Here is a 22234-nt window from a genome sequence, read left to right on the forward strand (position 1 = left end):
AAACATGTCTCCAAGGTACACACGTACGCAAAGTGGGCTGTCCAGCACACATTCGTGTACATGAGTTTATACTTTCCATGCATTATTTGGTGTTTCCATTGAACCCAGCAGCCACTGATTCACTCGGATCTAAGAAACAAAGGCGCAACAAAGTTTGCAGCTCTAAAGCAAGTACTCTTAGGAAAGAAGTGGAGACAACAAAATGTAGTAACATAACTGTTCGAGAGATTATCACGGCACTATAAGACAGGTGTGTTGTCACTTTTTATTGGTACCATAATAATTACCGTATATCTTCTAATTTATCGGACAGCAAAAAATTGGAAATTGTCCGGGTATAATTGGAACAGATCTTTATAGAGCATGCGAAGTGTTAGAACAAGCAAGCAGCTGCATGCGAACTAGCTAAGTTTAATAGAACAGGGTACGACTGAATAGTTGCACTAGCTATCTAAAACTAGCTAATCAAAGCTATCTAACTGCAGTACTGTAAGTCTTACTTGCCGTCTATGAATGATAACTCAAGGTATTGTCCGGATATTTAGAGCAAATGTAATATTAAAGCACTGGAGTGTCCGTTGTATTAGAACAACGAAAATTGCCCAAAAGAGTGTCCGGGGTAATTAGAAGTGTCCGATAAATTAGAAGATATACGGTACTTATACATTTGTAGGCTAAGGAGAAATTACTTGAAAAAACACTCCTGCATGAGTCCATTCCTGACAGCCACAAAGCAGTAAATTCTTTGTTTCACTGCACGCTTTATGTATGAATGTATACCTGCATGTAAATGCATGAGATATATTAATTTTATGACAAACAGGGAGAAAGAGGTACAACGAAGACTCTGAGAAGATTGTCTTGGTTACAAGATGCCTGCATTTTGCCGGTGAGTACCAATGGCATGTATATTACTGTTTAAGTTATGTTGTACAACTTTAAGAGAGAAATACGAAAACTAATAAACGTCACATCAAATAAAAACTAAAAATTCTGAAAGGCGTAAACGTGTTTACAGTGCAACCATTGCTCAACATTAGAACAAATATTCACCATCTCTAAATGAGCACAAAAGGACCAAACTCTTGAAAATAAACTATCAACTCTATAGTATTACAAAATGACACTCTATAATTAAAACAACCAGTTTTCTTAGTCACTATATAAATTTGTTCTTGTTTAGGGATCGTCATCCTCACTTGCATCCTTGACAACGAACGGAGAACGTTGCCTTAGGCTCCTCTCCCCCAGCTGGTGGAGGGCATCTACCAGTGGAGAGGTCACGATCCTGACTCGTCGGTTTCTGAAATTTCTAACCCACACTACAAGCAGCCGCAGGGGGCTGATGTCACTGGAGTAGTGGCCTACAATCTAAGGACAAAAATTAATAAACAATGGTAAACTTCCGCTTAATGAATTTATATTATTAAAGGCTTCAGTTTTCAAGTAACGATAAATGATAATGACAACATGGCGACCATTGATCTTATTGCGAGAAATAACTGACTTAGACTTCAGTTTTCAAGACAATATTATACGGTAACAATCAACAATTTAGCTTATTGCTGAGAAAGTTATCTAAGCAACATTTACGACAGTAACAGCTATGAGAAACAACATCCACATAAACCGAACAATCATTAAGTTTTGCACTTACTGCTTGTATTCCCCACAGGCACAAGAACTCCTCGACGATGTTAGCCAGAAGAAGCAGCTGGAAGAGAATGCAGTGTATAAGTGTACTTGGATTGTGACAGTTATCACATAGACATATTTTATGTATTGCGGTACATGTATACGCGTGTATAGAGACTGATCATGTGTTGTGATAATAATTGTATTGTTAGCTGTGGTTTTATTTTACTTCCTGATTACTTTGCGTAGGAATAATTTTAAGACATAATGTTGTGTAATAATTATGTCGTTCTAACACCAACAAGTAGCTCCCAGTGTTATAGCCCATTCCGTAGTGGTAGAATTTAATGCGTGATAACTGTTCAATTTTATGTGCTATCATAATTATATTATTGTATTACACAATTAATTCGAGGCTTGTAAAATCCCCATTGAAATAGTGGCATTTAATCGAGGAAATAAGTTTATCGCATAAATATAAATAATTATCGCATAACGTTCTCTTTGCCGATGTTATCATTGCATTACACTCACCACTTCTAGCTGACTCTCCCAATCAGAACTGGCAACTTGTACCAGACCAGACTCAACCACGTTCACCACACCTTCTCCCTGTACAGTGACGGCATCGAGGCTTCTTATGCCCCTCCCCCACATCATCACAAATCGGATAAGAGCAGCAATTAGCCGTCGCAGTTGGTTAGGTTCTCTTGTCTCCACCCATCCAGTGATAGCATCTCTCAGCGTGATCCCTGCATGTGTGTGCATGATACAAAGCAACAATTAATAGCTAGTTTAGGCACTTTTGTATATGGCTATACTCTGACAATTAAAAGCATGCCCAATGCTAGTAATTATATACTGTATAAGCATGATACAGATCCATAATTATGAGCAGGATTATGAAGTAAAGTATTTATACACTATAGTAAATGAAAGCACCACGGGTGCTGATGCCTCGGTGGAGATGCCAAAGCTACATAACATGCGAATAGCAGTCCACACAAGCATGCATGCAAACTCAAAGAGTGGGTAATGATCGACCGTGATTGTTTAAAAACGATCGATGCCAAAAGTTCAAGTCTAAAATTAATGGCTGCCGTCTCTTCTCACTCTTGCAGCTACCAATAGCTAGCGTTCTAGTGCAGAGCTAACTACTAAGTAGAGTAGCAACATTCGGTAAAAAGTTTGGTTACGTGCTGTTCTGAAAAGGCTGCAATGGCATTCCAAGTAAGCAAAACTAGGCATAACTCGAGAACGAAGCATTATTTTGCAAATCCACGAATTAAAATCATGACAAGAAGCCTATAGAAACTCTTACTTGCACTTGATTCATCCTTGAGCAGCTGTAGCAGTCTACAAACACACACACACACACACACACACACACACAGAGACACACAAACACACTACCGTATACCTCGCTTGCGCATGCGCACCGAGGCATAAATATACTGTACATTAAAAATAAATGCTTAGCGAGAGGTAACTATATATACTGCATTAAATCTTAGAAAATCTTTATATGTATGTCAGGCTTTAGGAATGTATGGTGGCCGAGAAGGTCATCCGCCTCGATCCGCTTGCCGCTTTACATGTACTATGCCGCCACTATATCAATGCTGCGAGCGGTACAGCTTGACCGAATATTTACCTGCCCAAAAATATAGCAAGCGTTTTTCCTCCCTTAGTTGACATCATTTATTGCGAGCGGTAATAATCTTTTTACCTCAAAGTTAAATTTGCTAGGGTGTAAGCTACGCCCTCTTTAATAGGTACAGAGGTGATGTCGCCATTGTTTTCCTACTGAGAATGCTCAGATAATTATAGTTAAATGAATGACTGCCTTCTTTAACTGTGCGCAGTCGAGGAGGCCGCTACCACCGGTAACAATCGAAAGTCTATGCTTCAACTAAGAACGCACCTCCATCATGCAGCTATAAATACTTGTTTTATGATCAGTGGTTCCAAGAGGATCAAACTCACGTTCACAAACAGCATACTACTCTAGGGCTTAGAAAACATATGCATATTTCAACGCGGCAGCTCTTTTAACCCACGAGCTGATAAGTGAGGTAGGTACATTTAATGGCGGCATATAGTAATACGTAGGACAGCTAGCAAGCAGAGGCGGATGACCAGGCCAGTTAGGGTATACCACAGGAATGCCACGTTTCAGGAATGCGAAACTGGGTGTGGCTACTTTTTGTTAACTTACCAACTGCATTGCATAAGAAGCTACGCACTAAAGTCTGCTAGTTGTGGCCAATTATGGCTTCATTAAAATTAGGCTTTGGTATGCCAAGGACTTGCACAATACGTATTAACTTTTAGCTTAAAGGAAGGGATTTTCCAATGGCATTCGAAATTTAGTACACTTATGGCAACATTATAAAGGCCAAACTCAACTCAAATAGACTTTACAGCTAGCTATAGTTGAGCTATATTATAACTAACTGGTAACCCTGAGTCTCAAAGACAAAGCCAACAACTACACTAAAGTCTGAGTTCGACCTTCATAAAGTTGTCATAACCTTGTCATACTACAAAGTTTCATATACCATTGGATAAGCGTCTTGCTCCTCTCTATAAGAAAGGGATCTGAAGTGACATAATTATTCTGACCAAAGCTTCGAATTGATTACTGATTTAAAGCATTCAGATCTCACTCTCTTCTCTCTAGTGAGTCTCACATCAACTCTACCTGTATTTTTTAACATCTTAAAATTGTACTTATACTTTAATTGCGCGTATATACGCATGTCTATTTGCGTTGAGTTCGGCCCCGGAAGTAATGTGGTCAATTATGGCTTCATTTATGCTTTATGAGTATGCCAGGGACTTCCACGTGGAAAATGCTAACTTTTATAGTTGGTTGGAGCTTATTAACTCTACAGAGCATAGATAGAAGCGCTTTTTAACAAGGAATCCAATGGTATGTGAAATTTTGAATTTCAGTGAAGCATGACAAGTTATGATAACTTTATGAAGGTTAAACTCAACACAAATAGACTAGTATACTGGTGAAGTGGTTCTGGGTATGCATGTATATATATAGGAATTATGCGACGTACAGTACATATATACTTGATGGTACATTAAAAACACCGCTAATACAGTATTCACAATACTTACACTTGGTGGTATGCTATATGCAGTACTATAACAGTGCATGTAGCTAAGGGGCTTGCTACTACATGCATACTGCCAATCACCACAACTCCTTCCTCTGATGACATTGATGCGAAACCAGTAAAGGGATGGCGGTTGTAGAGAGACAGGCACACACGAAGGAGGGGACACGAGCTGTGAATAATGGTATTGAGTTATCAGTTATAAGGGGTGAAGAATCATGGTAGTTATTACATATGCTACTGAGGTGATCTCATAATTATAATATAAGTCTATATCTCATTCATGAATTTACATTTGAATTGGGTAAAAAAATTAACTCCACTTTAAAACGAATTCCTGGAGGCAAGACTGACATACTAAAATTTAGCCTCATATACATGGCCATCGACAAACCTTAATACTTATATAATTTCTCACAAATACGCTGACCTGGCTAGTGGTTGATGAATCATGCAATGGCTCTGCAAACACTTGCACACTAGAGGCCATCATCTCCTCTAGTCGAGGTGGTTCATGAGAGGAGACGTACAAATTTAGTTGTCCTTCATTAGTCAAAGGTAGTGGCCTTGGACGAGGGTAGACCATCTCCTGTGGAGAGGTGGGGTGAAGGAGAAATCAAAATAAAAGGAGGAAGGGGAGAAACAATTTCTACGTAAATAGATGTACATATATAATTATGTATAGCCTCGAAATTATTGTACATAAGCTAGTGAGGTACTATAGGCACATAAACTAGAGAACACAATTATATGACAATTCACTTACTGTAGAAGTAGCCGGGTCAGTCTCTTGAGTTGGCCTAGTCCAGGACTTATCCTCAGACACTGAATCGCTGTCACATGACTGTGTACTTTGCTCTGGATCTCTCGGAGCACCACCTCCATCACCAGATTGTGGGGCTCTCGTACGGTGTCGTTTGATGCTGTTTGGTCGCTTGGACTTGACCCTAGATCGTGTACTCTCGTAGCAATCTGTAGCATCCCTCTTGGACTCAGAATCATCAGAATTTGGCCATGACTCTTCACCTTTTGTAGCTGTTCCCCTTCTACGCCGTTGAAGCGGTTTTTTCTTTCGAGAAGCCAAATCGAGTGTTTGTTGATGTACTAATTGCTCGTCTGTGTCATAGGATGTGCATGTGACATCGTGGCTGGGTGGTTGCTTAGGGAAATGGTTTTTCCCTTCATTTTTCTTCAGATTCCGGTTCTTGATTGCATCTCTTTTGTTACGAGAACGACATGATCTCTTTCTGGGTGCTTGGGATGGAGTTTCCTGTTGAGTTTTCATTCTTTTCTTATGGTTCTGATTGAAATGTGAGTCTTTCGTCTTAGCGGTACTGTCCTTAGACGGAAGATCATGTGATGTTCGCAGGGTTTGTGAATTTTCAGTTTGATCAGATGTAACGTCACTATGTTTGTCAGTCTTAGAGCTGGGAGTAGACTGGTAGCTAGGAGTGCCTGTTGTCGAGGTGTCCTGTGTGGATGAAGGGTCGCTCGAGTTTCCCTGCTCATTAGGACAGCCAGCACCGGCAGAAGAGCCTTGAGTGCTGGGAGGATCATGTGAGATGGTTGGCTCGTTTGAACTCTCAGTTTCTGCTGGAACATTATCGGCATTACCAGAACTTTTCCTCAAATTGTCCTCTGTGAGAAAACACAAAATAGAAAAAGTCTTAATATTTAAGAAACATACTGAATTTTCGGAAATTGGGAATATTGCGTACATGCGAGTAGTTTAGGAAGGAAATGATCGACACTTACTCGTATCAGAGTCCCCCAGTTTATTCACACAGTCAGTACCGGAATCAGTGGACGTGAGACCAGGCTCTTTAGGGGAGTCAGTGGGTGGGGGGTCAGGCTCTGCAGGAGAGTTACCGGACTCGTTAGGAGGGCTCTCAAGCTCTTCAGGAGGGTTGACAGATTTGGCAGAAGGTTCATTCTGCTTCGCATCCGTAGTCTTAGGCTCTCGCTTATTGTCAAGCTGATCCTTATAGAAGATCATCTGCTGTTTCAGCTGCATTTCAGTAGTCCCCTCGCTGTTCATCTCCTGTACAGTAGCAAACAGAACACGAGAGCAACAGCCATGAATAAAGCACACAAAAAACAATAGCTTACATTGAGTATATCAGTCGTCAGGGTCTTCTTACCGTCCCCATTGAACTTAAAAGTCTTGGAGACTGCCACAATCTGGCTAGGAGCAATCTGCGCGACTGTCACTATTCTCTTTAGCGTTACATCATAACCTGAACAAAGTGTAAGAATTAAATACACATGCGTACATGTGTAAGGCAGTTTTATCCTCACCAGATATGCCAGATGTTGGTCTTTGAATGCCTCTGACTTTGGAGTAGTCCAGAGTAGTATGCTCTGCAAAAGTGGTAAGTATACGTACATAAAAGCATAATTATAACACTGTAGTGCTCGAAATATAATTATGTGGAGCATAACATTTCAAGGTTCTGTGCATTATGCGATTAACTTCGTGTTTTCACTGGTGGTACACTCGGATATGGACTCTCGGTTGCATAATACACTCCGCCTCATGCACCACGTTAACCTCGAGTCCATCCTCGGCACACAGATATGCTTAATTAATCTTGGCTAAGTGCACGTGTTCTAGCAATCAATGGGAGCGTACAGGCCTCGACTAAACACCTATTAATTGTGTGATGTGATACAAAAGTATGCGACATGATAGCCGCTAACACCGGGTATAAATAAGTGTATGGTATAGATTTGTTAATGTTTGTACACATCATTAAGTATGCACTGAAAGTCGTTGATTGCATGTAACAACTCAACCATAATTATATAGTACATGTGTTCAATTAAGAAGTGGTAACGAGTTAGCCAGGCATGAACTTGTGGAGGGATATAGAGCGACATGTATGTATACATCATTTAGTGTATATATATGGATAGTTAAAATGATGCCATGGAAAAATGTCTTGTGTAACCCATTAGACAGAATTCATAACAATTATGAACTAGAGCAATGAATTGCTAACCCTCGGCTGTTGACATGACTAAGTAGATAAAACTAGAAGAGTGTTCATGCAGTTATACAATAATAATAAAGAAGCACAATTCTACTTTTAACAGAGACTGGTAAATGATCACTCCAGCTGCAAATAATTATGAATATACCTCGAATAAAAGTCGGGTGTAGAGCTAGCCAACGTGCAAGTTCAAGCTTCTTAGCTTTTGCTCGTTTTTATAAGCTTTAACATCGAAATCTGCCACTATTAAAACCAATAACTTGTTGTGTATAAAGGCAGTGATATGGCATCTAGGCAAGCAGACTCACACATTACAAACAAACAAACCATAGGACTACTATACCTGTGGCCACCCACACGCCTCGGATAATGAATGAATATGATCTTGTGGAAAAGCTACACAATCATAGCGGAATGGAGTCTGTTGTAATGTTGTTTTTGTTAAATTAGTGAGGGTCGACTCACTCTCTGTAGAAGTAATCTCTCCTTCAAAGCCTGTGTCACTCTCTTCACGACCACCACGCATCTTCTCTGAATTATAAAAAAAACAATCCATGCAGTCATACACTTGTAAGTAATCAATGTGGCTAACTATAGTCTGCTGCTAACACAGGTACAAACACATACATGCTATGGAGACTTTGGGGTCCATTAACCATTAACTTGGCTGTACACTACAGAGGGTGGCCTGTTACAAAGTCCAAAACACATGCTATGGAGACTTTGGGGCTCATTGTAATACTATACGAAAGTACACAGCAAACACATGTATGGAGAGTTTGCATGGGGATCATTGCACAAATTATGTATACATGCATGCATGCTATGAAACTTGGGGCTCATTGACTATATAATGAGCCGAAAGTCTCTATAGCAAACATATGCTGCTATAATTATATGGAGACTTGTACGGGGCTCATTGAACCAATGAATTTATATGTTTGCTATGGAGACTTTGGGGCTCAAAAATCTCTAAACATAGCTTGTGTTTGGACCCTCTATAATAACTGTGTAGGGTGATCACAATACAGCTAGGTGTTTCACTATATACTCACCATTAAGAGTTCCAGTGACGATGTTTAGGGAACTCACATCACCGTCAGTTACTTGAATACAATTAGCTGTCACCTTAAATGACGCTTCAGAAGTGGGGGGTGAGTACCTGATAAAAACCACAAATAGTCATTATAGTTTTGAACAGTGAAAACTGGTGTACAGCACCTATATGGGATTGTGTAGTTTAAAAACAGCAGATGGTCTCTGTTAAAAACATTAGTCCAAGCTTTCAAGGCTCATTGAAAGCTTGGACAGTAAATAAGTCAGGTAAATTGATAGGAAGAGTTCATAATAAAGGAAGAGTATCGAGCTTACTATAATTATGAGTACAGTAACACTGCATGTGTGGAAAGTAACGTGACATACACGTGAGCTTTAACAAACCTGTCTACAGGAATTGTCCGCATATTGCATGCGCAATACCTACTCTGCACCCATTTGTAGGACATACAAAGTGTTATCTTTTGTAACCTCAATCCTTGGTTAGGTTAGTTTTCCTGGCTAGTGTCTTAGGCTAGTTGTAATGTGGAGATTACATAGCTGCGCTTCTACGTGTAGGTGTAGTCTATCCTGTACAGGTACTATGACTAGCAGTGAGAGAGATCAAAGGGCGTAGGTATAGAAGAATAGTATTATAGTTCCCACGACCTGCACACACACTCACAACTCTTACAACTTGTTTCTGTAAGTTAACAAGATTGTGGCTGGCTCTGGCATAATTAACTGAACATAAATATGCCTCAAAAAGTTGAAACAATCACGGTGTGGTGTGGACAGCAGAACAATACACGTACACACCACTACAGCGCCACCAATAATACAAACCACTAGAGAAGGTCAAACCGAACAAGATAGCTATAGGTCTAATTACTCACTTTTTACCACCCTTCCTTCTCCCCTTTCTCTCTGCCATTGCTTCAGGTGACTCTTTATTTCAATAATGCTACACACAATCTGCTAAGACCTACCACTGTCTTTTGACATGCTGGGGGGTGTGTAGTTTTTTGACATGCTGGGGGTGTGTAGTTTACCAATAAGGCACATGACAGGAAACACAATACATATTTAGTCGTCCATAGTTAACGGTAATCTAGAGTCAACGCTATTAATCCTGCAGTGTTTAATTGGTGTTTGATACATCAACCAGGTGCCTGAAGGGGGACATAAATAACCACATACCATGTGCGCACGCACACACACACACACACACAATCACATACCTCAACTTCCACTCCTTATCTCCCAGTTAAGCTGCAGTATCAATGTTAGCATGTCACACATACATTTATTCTCTATAATCATCATTGATTCTCTATAATCATCATTGATTTGTCCTGTGGAAATGTATACTGACAAATACATGATGTACATGCACACACATAATATAATTATACTGTCTAGAGTCCACGACGGCATAATAAAAGAGAGAAAGTATCGAACAAATCGCTGCCTTGTATCAGTTCGGAAAGTAACGTGATTTCCTGTCTGAAACGCGTGATAAATTATGACAATTTGGTTATAGCATTATTGCTGCCTCGAGGCAAGTGGCGGATCCAGGCACTTTACTCCAGGCACTTTCCGGCATGGTACATCTGATGCAAGGTAATGCTTCGTTCAATACTCTCCCTTTTTATTGGACTTTTGCTATTATTTATGGATACAGTCTATATACCTATAACAAGCCAGCCATGGACATACAGCAAATTGTACATTCAAGGTTGGCTCATGAAACAATATTCACACAATATTCACAATTAACTTCTCCCATGAATTAAACACATGCACCTATACGTATGTAATTTGAAACTTCACTGTCAGGAGCCATTGAGAAGGGTATAGGGGTGAACACATTACATGGCATAATTATTACATAGACAGCTACGTAAATGTGTGAACAAAACATATTAGAGTGGTTTTCAATGACAGGTGTCAGCTCCAGTTGGGCAGAGTAGGATGTTGACTTATTTATAATATAAGACAACACCTGTGGTATAAGCAATCTCTAGGAGGCGGCAGCTAAATAGTATTCATCCATTAAATAGTCTGTACTACTATATTTAGAGTTTCCAGGCCACAACAATGTCAATGTCTTAGGGCAACCATATCAGTGAATAGGTAAATTTAATCTGTTGTCTTACGTATTGCCAAGAATATGCACAAACAGGGCAAGTACAAAGAGTGCCAATGTACAAATTATACTAGCTGTACAGCTGGGATAGTCCATTTAAATACAGTATACAAAACACATTCTTGCATGGTATGAACAACCTTAAGTACAACTTAATTGTCAGTTACAATAAAAAAAAACTATGCAGCGTATGGCTCATAAAAATACAACTACTTTACTGCTTGTAATAGCTACGTATACTGAACATATAATTACATCACCGTATATGTCTGCTAGTGTGTTCTCAGTAATTTTAGTAGTGCGTCTCCCAGTAGAGCTGCCTCTACATCTTGATCACTTTCTTCCACACCATGGAACCAGCTCACAAACCACCGGAGAGAACTGATCGCAACAGAACTGGATCCCTGATATAGAGAGAGAAACGTGTCTAAGGTTGAGTGTGTATAGTGGGGAGGCAGAGTTACAGACTGAGACGTAATCACATGCAACTAGTATCATATTGCAGTTTGGACAGTTGTACTTACTGGATATCTTCGCTCCCAGAGGTCAAGGAACTCCTCAACAAGTCTAACCAGCAATTTAAGCTGTACAAATACACACAACATGCAGAGTCAGTTATTCAATGATTCCGCTAATAACTTCATATAGGCACTTTCACATGTGAGGGTATGTACATGGGTACATAATTATGTATATACTGTACATTGTTACAGTGAGCTGCATGACTATCACTTCATACTATGATGTGTATAATTGTCTTAATTAGCTATAATATGATTAACTCACAGTTATTGCTGTTTGATGACTGTTGAGAGGAACTAGATGAGACTCTGGGATACTGACAACTCTAGGCACATCGATTGTGATTGACTCCACGGTTGTTAGTCCGTGTTGTTTCTGACGCAAGAACTGTATGATGTCGACCATCACCTGGCACAGCTCCTTGGCACCGTCATCCAACGTCACAAAGTCACCAATGTATTGACAAAGAAGGACCCCTGCCATTACAATTATACAGAGTATCAAGATTAGCTAGGAGAGATAGACATGAACAGTTCACCGCCTGGAGGCATAATTAAATCATAATTATCATGGAAGGCATTTGTGTGTACACATTGCATTATTAAATTATCATAATAGAAGACATACAATTAACTTTTGCTTTCCACAAAAGTGTGCTACGAAAACTTAAAACCTACCCTGAACACATTCCCATCACATGTACAGTACACTATAATGCACAAGGAACCCCTACTCATGCACGGCCATGCTATAAAGGCCAAGCATCCAGGTCTCAAATAAAAAGTTTGTGTGAACAAAACAACCCTTCAAAAACTGAAGGCCACCCAGTAATAACGGCCAAAAACTTGTTCCCCAATTATTATGTCCACTCTAAAGGAGTTCCCTCACCATTGCCTTCTCTGCCATGAACATTGAAGAAGCACTGACGTGGCCTGCAATTAGTAGCTTCCATTAAAGGTCCACTCTACAACAGAACATGTGGAAACAATAATAGATATCATTTCACACATGATAAAAGCGTGCACTTACTTGACCAGTGCTTGGGTCACTAGCTAACACCACAGCTCCAGGACTAGGGGCTAATTCGTTCTCAGCAGGACCAAGTAATGCCATGAACAGTGTTGGACCATTACAGTGATTCGATGGCGGGCGAATATAGTGGAACATATACGCAGTGTTCATTTCATGACATCTGTGGGTTCTCCGATGATTATGTGAGTACACAACCAATTCCTAAGTGAAAAAACAAATCGGGCGAAAGGTACATTAATTAGCAGAGGAAATTACATTATAAAAGCATTGTCACGCATAGCCTGCGATGGAAGCTACTACCGTATAGCGGGTAATTTTCGTGAGGTAAAATATTCGTTATTTTCGTGGGCAAGCTGATCTCCATGAAATTATAATGTAAGCGTGGCTTACCGGAACGTATGAATGCAGTGCAGGCAACGAGACTAAACGAAATTTTACTGACAAAACCACCGTTTTCGAGTTGAATTTTTTTACCCCACGAAATTATACCTGTTATACGGTAATCACTGCATGGGTATATATGACACAAATATATAGCTAGGCACAATGTATACACTCACTGATGAAGACCGGGATTTTGACTGGCCAACTTCTTGCATTGGAGCAAAAAACAATGGCCTTTCTTCCCCAACCGACTCCGCTTTTGAAAGTGAGCCCTCCACACTTTCAAGCTGCTGTGATGTCCTATCAGCGGAGCTAGAGTGTTCAGGGGGGTGAATATAATGAGGAGGGTTGAAACTAACTCCTCCATCAAAAGGTGTAGGTTGAACAGGCATCAATGTTTCAGCACTATCATGACTGCCCACTGAGATTTGAGGTGTTTTCAAAGTCGGACTGGTGGCTTTACCATGGCACGGCTTCAATTTTACTTCTGAGGCATCACTTTCATATTCAGCAGCAAAATTGTCACCAACTGTGATGCTGGGTTGCTCGTATTTGGTTAGTTGTTCTATGCTAGGATTAGAAGCATCGGAATCGTTAGAGTCAAGAGCCACACCACCACCACGCACTGTACTCGGTTTTTTCCTCTTCCTTTGTTGCCAACTCTGAGTTTTTGTCACAGGGATAGGTGCGTGGTTGCCCTTGGATGCTTTATTAGCGGCTTCTTTAGCGACTATGGTGTTAGTTACAGCCTGCTTCTGCTGTTGATGTTTCTTGCGTGCTTGTTTTTTCTTGCATTGCTTGGGTCGCTGTAGTTGAAAAACAAAAGCCCAGTTATATAAATATGATAATGTACTAAAGTAGTGGAAGGAGCTAAACTTTAGGGGAGTAGCATAGAATAAGCTTCCTGTGAACGTGCATTCACATCAAGAGTATACACTCTTGTTGCTCATACAATACACGTGACTTATACATACCTCTTTGATGTATACAGGGTTAAGGCTACCGAATGACTTGTAGACAGAGGACATACATTCATCCCTTTTAACTTGGTTGTGATAGGCTAATACAACCTGTGATGAACAATACACATACACGTAAGCACATGCACACTGACACATTTAGTTGAATACTACCTGTATGTCAGCAGGGAAATCAATATCCACATCTTTGGAGGCTTCTTCGTTATCACTCGATTCCTCTTCAGCAGAACTTTCCTCACTTGAAATGATTCTGTGATTGTGTTTATTTCCCTCATCATCATCCTTTCCTCCGCTACCACCACACCCACTGGCACCTCCACAATTACCGTTCGATGATAATGATGATGATGATGACGATGTGTTTTTACTGGAAGAGTTAGATCTTGTTTGGGAAGAAGACCCATTGTCGCGTTTACCAGGAGTGGAGTTTTTGCTCCCATTGTTGTAGCACAGTATTCGAGGGTTTCCATTTTTACGGCTGGTATTGGTTTTTATATGTGAAGAAGATTGTTTGTCTGTAGATTTTTCCAGGTCGACCCTTAGCCCGTAATCTTCCTCAGGGTGTTTCAGAGGTTGCTTAGAACATACTTTCTTTCTTTGCTCTTTTCTACGCCTCGCACGATAGTTCTTTTCTATACTTACAGTTTCTTCACTGCCACAAGAAGCGTCTGCATTATACTCGACTTCTAGAAGAGGAGATGAAGCTTCACCATTTTGCAGTGCTCTGCTCTTGTCAGTTGATTTTCGATTTATGGCTTTCTTGTCTTTTTTGTCTTTCTTTCTGGTGGCTAAGCGGTATGCTCGAAAACAACTACTGTCACTATTGGGTGATATTGATTGTTTCTCAACAGAAGCTATATTGTCAGGAGATTTTAGAGGTATCACGTCACTTTTTATTTGTGATTTCATTGTAGGATTCTTTCGCCGTGAACATCTGGTAACAGTGCTGACTTTTGTCACACTCTTTTTGGTGTATTGTGTTTTTGGTTTCGGCTTGTTAGTAGCTTCTTCTTTTTGTACAGCTCGAAATTGTTTAGTAGGCATCTGTGTTTGCTCGACAGGTTTTCTAACAGTCCGATTGTTTCTTTGTTTTGTTGCCGGGTTAGTTGGTGGGGGAGATTTCTTAACAGTTGGCTTTATGGATTTTGAACTTCCACGAGCTTCTCTTGATCGAGCAAGGGCTTTTGGTTTTAAGACACAATCTGGCTGTTTCTTCTGGTTTGCCTTTGCACTGGAATGTTTTCGTTTTCTTGTCCCAATATTATTTTCTGCCAGTAATTTCTTTTGCGTTTTAGGCTGTTTAGGTGGTGGGGACTTTCCAGACCATTCTTTAGTGACTGTGTGTGTTTCTGCGGATTGTTCTGTTACACATTTCGGCTCTAGGGGAGATTGGCTCTCATGGTCTGACTCAGAAGTGAACTTTACGTCTTTACACGGCAGAGCAGCTAAATAGATAACACAAATAGAAAACATGAAAAAATATATATAGAGTTACATTGTACACTGAGCTCCATGCTGCACAGAAACAGATGAGCGCTGGTAGGACACACAAAACTCTCTGAGACACATTTTAACAGACAGAAGCATACCTTCATCTTCTCGTTCTTGTTTGTATTGGGCTGATGTGACCTGTATGAGCATACGATACATATAAATTATACACTAATACCAACATAATTATGCTGTAACAGCAATATGTGAAGTTTAGACAATACCAAAGTTTTTTTATCAAGTTAATAGTAGCTTCCTTTTAGGCTTGTTCACCTTTTCACTGACGGGAAGTTCCTTCTGTCTTGGCCCAATATCCTTTGCATCCAGTACTTCCTTTTGCTGGTCAGATGATTCACTAGTGACTGGTGACTGTATGTGTGTTTCTACCACTTGTCCTGTCACACCTTTCGGCCCTAGGAGCGATTGGCTCTCATGATCTGACTCAGAAGTGAGCTTTACGGGTTTAAACGGCAGAGCAGCTAGACAAATAGAAAACCACTGAGTTCCATGCGCAGCAACAGTTGGGCATTGGCTCCTACGACACAATATTGCAATACCCCACAAAACTTTCTACAGACACAGACAGGGGCATACCTTCATCTTCTTCAGCTTGTTCTTGTTTTTGTTGGGCTGATACGACCTGCGATGAACGATATACGTATATACACTGTAATCACACTGATACCGTGCAACCGATACAACACATTTACAGTGAGCTTGATATAATAACAAAAGTTTTTCATCAATTTACTTCTTTTTTAGGCTTGTTCACCTTTGCACTGACGGGAAGTTCCCTCTTTCTTGGCCCAATATCCTTTGCATCAGACTTGGCCAGTACTTTCTTTTGCTCTGTAGGCTGGTCAGATGATACGCTGGTGACTTGTATGTGTGTATCTGCCGCTTGTCCTGTCACACTTTTCGGCCCTAGGGGCTTATGGTCTGACTCAGAAGTAAGCTTTACCCGTTTACACGGCAGAGCAGCTAGACAAATAGAAAACCAGTGAGTTCCATGCGCAGCAACAGTTGGGCATTGGCTCATTAATGACACAATATTGCAATACCCACAAATCTTTTAAACAAAAACATTCGAACAGACAGGGGCATACCTTCATCTTCATAGACCTGTATGAGGGATGTATACATTCATTGTAACCGATACAACAATTTAACAGTGAGTTTTATACAATACAAACGTTATCATCAAGTGCTTCTTTTTTAGGCTAGCTTGTTTACCTTTGCACTGATGAGAAGTTCCCTCTTTTTTGGCCCAATATCCTTTGCTTTAACTGCATCAGGCTTGGCCAGTACTTTCTTTTGCTCTGTAGGCTGGTCAGATGATTCTCTAGTGACTGGTGACTGTATGTGTGTATCTGCCGCTTGTCCTGTCACACTTTTCGGCCCTAGGAGCGATTGGCTCTCATGGTCTGACTCAGAAGTGAGCTTTACGCGTTTAAACGGCAGAGCAGCTAGACAAATAGAAAACTACTGAGTTCCATGCGCAGCAACAGTTGGGCATTGGCTCACAATATTGCAATACCCCACACAACTCTCTACAGACACAGACAGGGGCATACCTTCATCTTCTTCAGCTTGTTCTTGTTTTTGTTGGGCTGATACGACCTGCGATGAACGATATACGTATATACACTGTAATCACACTGATACTATATTATGCAACCGATACAACACATTTACAGTGAGCTTGATATAATAACTAAGTTGTTCATCAATTTAATAATAGCTTCTTTTTTAGGCTTGTTCACCTTTGCACTGACGAGACGTTCCCTCTTTCTTGGCCCAATATCCTTTACTTTAATTGCATCGGACTTGGCCAGTACTTTCTTTTGCTCTGTAGGCTGATTAGATGATTCACTGGTGACTGGTGACTGTATATGTGTATCTGCCGCTTGTCCTGTCACACTTTTCGGCCCTAGGGGCGATTGGCTCTCATGGTCTGACTCAGAAGTGAGCTTTACGCGTTTAAACGGCAGAGCAGCTAGACAAATAGAAAACCACTGAGTTCCATGCGCAGCAACAGTTGGGCATTGGCTCACAATATTGCAATACCCCACACAACTCTCTACAGATACAGACAGGGGCATACCTTCATCTTCTTCAGCTTGTTTTTGTTTTTGTTGGGCTGATACGACCTGCGATGAACGATATGCGTATATACACTGTAATCATACTGATACTATATTATGCAACCGATACAACACATTTACAGTGAGCTTGATATAATAACAAAGTTGTTCATCAATTTAATAATAGCTTCTTTTTAGGCTTGTTCACCTTTGCACTGACGAGACGTTCCCTCTTTCTTGGCCCAATATCCTTTACTTTAATTGCATCGGACTTGGCCAGTACTTTCTTTTGCTCTGTAGGCTGATTAGATGATTCACTGGTGACTGGTGACTGTATATGTGCATCTGCCGCTTGTCCTGTCACACCTTTCGGCCCTAGGGGCGATTGGCTCTCATGGTCTGACTCAGAAGTGAGCTTTACGCGTTTAAACGGCAGAGCAGCTAGACAAATAGAAAATCACTGAATTCCACGCACAGCAACAGTTGGGCATTGGCTCATTAATAACACAATATTGAAATACAAATCTTTTACAGAAACATTCGAACAGACAGGGACATACCTCCATCTTCTTGTTCTTGTTGGGCTAATACGACCTGTGATGAATGATACACTAACCAACTGATATAACAAATTCTATTTTAGCGAGTTATACATTGCTAAAGTGTGTTACAGAGTTACACTGTATGAGGCTTGTTTACCTTTGCACTGACTGGAAGTTCCCTCTTTCTTGGCCCAATATCCTTTGCTTTAATTGCATCGGACTCTGCCAGTACTTTCTTTTGCTCTGTAGGCTGCTTAGGAGGTTGTGACTTTCCAGACAATTCTCTGGTAACGGGTGACTGTATGTGTGTTTCTGCTGCTTGTCCTGTCAGCTCAACAGTTGGCTGATCTGCAGGGTGTTATTCAGCTGTATAAAACTTAAGTGTGTAAATAAAAAGTCATGCAATCCCTTCCGCGTTACCCTTTCATGTTATATTACATTTTCACATAGATTTTTTTTTTGTAATAATTTGGTAAGGGTCGTCATGATATAAAACACATTATTGCATGAGAATCCTCGTTTTATGCAAACTCGCCCTCGTGCTTGTATACTTCATAAAACACTCGGTCTCAAGCTATTATATTCCACTGTCAAGGTAACAAGGTTGTTTATACGTACATTCCGTCATTTAGCCTCGAGGCATGATTTGGTAAAAGGGGTTGTCATAAAAACATTCGGTATCGATTACAAATCCATTCACTCAACATGATCTTATAGGCTTCTAAAGCAAGCAAACAAACAATTGCTATCTAGCTTAGCTAGCTACGTACTCACTTGAACAGAGGTGAGTATCTTTTTCTGCCACTTGTCCTTTCCCTTCAGAAGGAAGATCATCAGGGAGCGATGGTTGATCTGTAAGCCGGGTGGGTAATCAAATTAAGGAGCTCAGCAATATTCCATGTATACACAACGTATCCTTTTATATAGGAGGATCAACAAGTAGCTTATCGGTCAATGATCATTTACACGTAATATCATCCGGCCAACTGAATTATGCAACATAATAAATTGCTGTCTATACTTATAATTACTTGTACAGAGCTGAGTATCCACTTGTACTTCACTTTCAGAATCTGGTGGTTCAGTTGTGGGCTTGTTTTCTTTTGCCAATTGCAGTTCCAATTTTCCGTCCAGCAGAGTAGGTGCAGTGGGCGGGTCTGTAACTACTGTAATCAAAGTATACAGATAAATAGTCCTGCATGAATGAAAGCACGCGGCTGATGCCTCAATGGAGGTGTCAAAGCTACCTATTAGCTATACACGCATTTATATCATGTAATATTGCTGCATGCGGGCTGAATCTAGAATTATACTGAGAAACTCAAAGAGAGTGATGGGAAGTGATTGACCATGATTGTTGTTAAAAAGAATGAATGGTTGCATCGGTAGAGCCTTGCAGCTCTATTCTCATTCATGCAGCTACTATTATAGCTAGCGTTCTAGTGCAGAAATAACTGCTATATAAGTAGAGTAGCAACACTCATGGACAAGTTTTTCTACGCACTTTTCTGAAAAGGCTGCAATGGAGAACCAAGCAAATCCACGAAAACATGAGTAGATAGAAACTTTTACTTGCACTTCATTGATATATAGCTGTAACACTCTACACAGCTAGACACACACATACAGAGACACACATGCAGACACACCGTATACCTCGCTTGCGCATGCGCACCGAGGCACAATGTAAACACACCAATAGGCCGATCAATAACACCATACTGTATACTTACTTGCATGGTGCTGAGTATGCTTTTCCTCCATTTGTTCTTCCCCTTCATAAGGAGGATCATCTGCCAGCTCAATGCTGAGCTCTGTTTTTATTGTCTGCTGCTTTATGAGTAGTTGCTGTTTTTCGGTTAGCAGCAGACTATCAGGGAGGTCGGTGTACAGTTGAAGAGATGGCTGATCTGTAAAGGCAAATTATTCCAGCTATATTGCACTGCATACACACACCGCACCATTAGCTATATTTTTACAAGAGTCGTTTCAAAAAGGGTAAAAAAAGCTGTAATTATGGCTCAATAAATATAAGTATAATATTGGGCCCCTCTCTTCCAACGTTGTTGTCTATATACTTACCTGCATGGAGGTGAGTATCCATATTTATGGCATTCAAAGTTGTTTGCTCTTGTAGTGGCTCCTCACTGTTGTAAGGATGGGGTGTAACTGAAGTGGACATCGACTTTATTTGAGCAACGCTGCAGCTTTCACTACCAAAAGAAGGCTCTAGGTTGATTCTGTCAGACTTGTTCGGATAGTCTTTGGCGTCTGGTCTAGCATCAGGGGCTGAATCAATGCAATGGATAGCAAAGTTAAACAGTTCAGTGAGGCCTGGCATCTTTTGTCTAACCGATATGATGAGACTAGCTCGCCTTTCTGTCTCTGGAATAATTTCAGAACCATCCATACGACCACTAATGTCTGGCTGTGGAAAAGAGCCATTGTGCACGATAAGTAAAACTAGTCCAAAGGAGAACATATCGATTTTTGAAGAGAGATGAGAGACCTCTTCTTGTTTATCAGCATTTTGTGAGACTTGTGGGGGCATAAATGCTGGATTTCCAGGGAAATTTTTGCTTGAAGGGCCCAGATACTGTGCACATCCAAAGTCAGCTAGCTTAGCACTTGCACCGTCTTTCGAAAGCAAGATGTTAGTGGGGTTGACATCTCCGTGAACAATTCCTCTGTCGTGGATATATTCTAAAGCTGATGCAATGTTTGACATGGTGTTCTGCTTGTTGAATGTTTGACCTGCAGCCAATATATCGTCCAAGTTCCCGTGAAGCCTTTCCATCACTATATACTGGAAACGATAGTTTTCGTCCCATTTTTCATAGTGGGTGAAATATTGCACAACGCAGGGATGGTGAATACCATTCAAGATATCGATTTCATCTTTAAAGCAAGAAGCTCGATAGTTCTTTTGTTTCCTTGTTTCAATGTGATGAAGCAGAGATGAATGGTACTTCTTTACTGCACATGGCTTGCCCTTATAGTCTCCAAGATAGACTGAGGCGTAACTGCCACTACCGAGTTTTTCGTGATCGATTGTCAAATCCACGGCCATGTTATCTGGCAGTGTACACGTATCCAAGGAACAATCTGCAAGTAAGGAGTGAAAATACTAACAATGTCATGTTATTCATGAACCTGGGGAAATTTAGAGATCAGATGATCATAATTATACAATCGTTATTTGATTGTATATTTACAACTGCATCTATATAGTCGTAATACCGTACCTCCTTCAACGGCAGAACGTTCACTGGCTGGGATAAATTCATCGTCTTCTGCAAGTTTACTGTATTGGCAGAATATTCATTATAGATAGCTGACTAAAATAATATTCAATTAGTGGGTAAAAAAATTAGTGGTCATGGGGGGAATGTGATTCGGGAAGTCCTTGGGGGGGACAGTCCCAGGGAAACTCCCAAACCTCTCAACCATGGGATACTAACACTATTAAAAACTCATAAGCATATGTACCATTTCTTTGAAGCTGAAACTGCAGTGTAAGGAGGTGGCTTTTCTTCTGGGTAGTTCGGGCAGTTTCCTCCTGTGAAAATAATATCAGCTTATGTTTTATGGTGCGTAGTGAGTGCCACTTACTGCCTTTGGTCACAGTAGATTTGTATGATTCACTCTTAAGATACGATGTTTGTGCCGACGAGATACTGCATGTATAAAATTAATAGAGAGAGTGGAATCACATGCATGCACATTAGGAATATACTATAATTATATAGGTGTTCAGTTGCGACGAGTATGATACGTGAGGGACCACTCATAATTATAGTGACATATACCGATTATATTCTAGCTATCTCTCAACAATGTTTACTATAATTACATCTTCTGCATGGCTATAATGATTCAAGTTGGCGTATCTATTAAAATACCAAATGCACTTTGCAATAATGATGTCAAGACTGACTCTTTAGCTCATAATCATAGAATTTCACTGCCTAGATCATTATTATATGCAAGCACCAAGGAAGCATACTTCACTAGCTAGCTAGAACCTCACTTGAACTCCCCAGGCTGATCTTTGCTGGACTCAACAATTTCCCAGCCATCATAATCATATGATTCGCTTGCATCCACAGCTCCAACCTGAGGCTGGGAAGAGGAACTGTTGTTTCCCATGGTCAATGTGTCTAGGCTTTAAATTATAGCTTTATTTACTATTGATGTACTGAAAAAAGGCTAGCTTTATATATTGCACTGAAAATTAACCCAGCCCATCCCAT

At 40.4% G+C, this 22234-nt stretch overlaps 2 protein-coding genes across 5 annotated transcripts; both read right to left on the reverse strand.

The window, feature by feature from the left end:
* Nucleotides 1-1030: 1030 nt before the first annotated feature.
* LOC135337772 (proteoglycan 4-like) lies at nt 1031-11119 on the reverse strand. 3 transcript variants are annotated; one of them, XM_064533757.1, is made up of 13 exons: nt 10039-11117; nt 9694-9969; nt 8818-8924; nt 8228-8293; nt 7068-7130; nt 6879-7006; nt 6525-6810; nt 5536-6407; nt 5200-5358; nt 4851-4941; nt 2170-2387; nt 1658-1714; nt 1031-1371 (listed from the first exon to the last, which is right to left on the reverse strand). In XM_064533757.1, the coding sequence occupies exons 2-13, from the start codon at nt 9729-9731 to the stop codon at nt 1180-1182; spliced, it is 2277 nt and encodes a 758-aa protein (XP_064389827.1). In that variant the 5' UTR covers nt 9732-9969; nt 10039-11117; the 3' UTR covers nt 1031-1179. The 3 variants fall into 3 exon arrangements, 2 of the variants coding, with proteins under 2 accessions (XP_064389827.1, XP_064389828.1); XM_064533758.1 differs by lacking the exons at nt 1031-1371; nt 1658-1714 and having other exon boundaries at nt 2239-2387; nt 4771-4941; XR_010395318.1 differs by lacking the exons at nt 1031-1371; nt 1658-1714 and having other exon boundaries at nt 2253-2387; nt 4197-4941; nt 10039-11119.
* Nucleotides 9832-22197, reverse strand: LOC135337771 (uncharacterized). Of its 2 annotated transcripts, XM_064533756.1 has the most exons (29): nt 22012-22197; nt 21594-21658; nt 21471-21540; nt 21227-21285; nt 20064-21086; nt 19715-19891; nt 19013-19147; nt 18756-18833; nt 18139-18329; nt 18000-18033; nt 17648-17880; nt 17460-17505; nt 17119-17351; nt 16930-16975; nt 16589-16821; nt 16462-16477; nt 16128-16336; nt 15950-15995; nt 15629-15834; nt 15454-15493; nt 14018-15309; nt 13859-13954; nt 13061-13690; nt 12498-12701; nt 12357-12432; nt 11733-11944; nt 11471-11530; nt 11207-11350; nt 9832-10069 (listed from the first exon to the last, which is right to left on the reverse strand). In XM_064533756.1, the coding sequence occupies exons 1-28, from the start codon at nt 22128-22130 to the stop codon at nt 11219-11221; spliced, it is 5961 nt and encodes a 1986-aa protein (XP_064389826.1). In that variant the 5' UTR covers nt 22131-22197; the 3' UTR covers nt 9832-10069; nt 11207-11218. The 2 variants fall into 2 exon arrangements, with proteins under 2 accessions (XP_064389826.1, XP_064389824.1); XM_064533754.1 differs by lacking the exon at nt 9832-10069 and having other exon boundaries at nt 11048-11350.
* Between the last annotated feature and the right edge of the window lie 37 nt (nt 22198-22234).

The sequence above is a fragment of the Halichondria panicea genome, chromosome 6 (assembly GCF_963675165.1).
Source record: "Halichondria panicea chromosome 6, odHalPani1.1, whole genome shotgun sequence".
Lineage (NCBI taxonomy): Eukaryota > Metazoa > Porifera > Demospongiae > Suberitida > Halichondriidae > Halichondria > Halichondria panicea.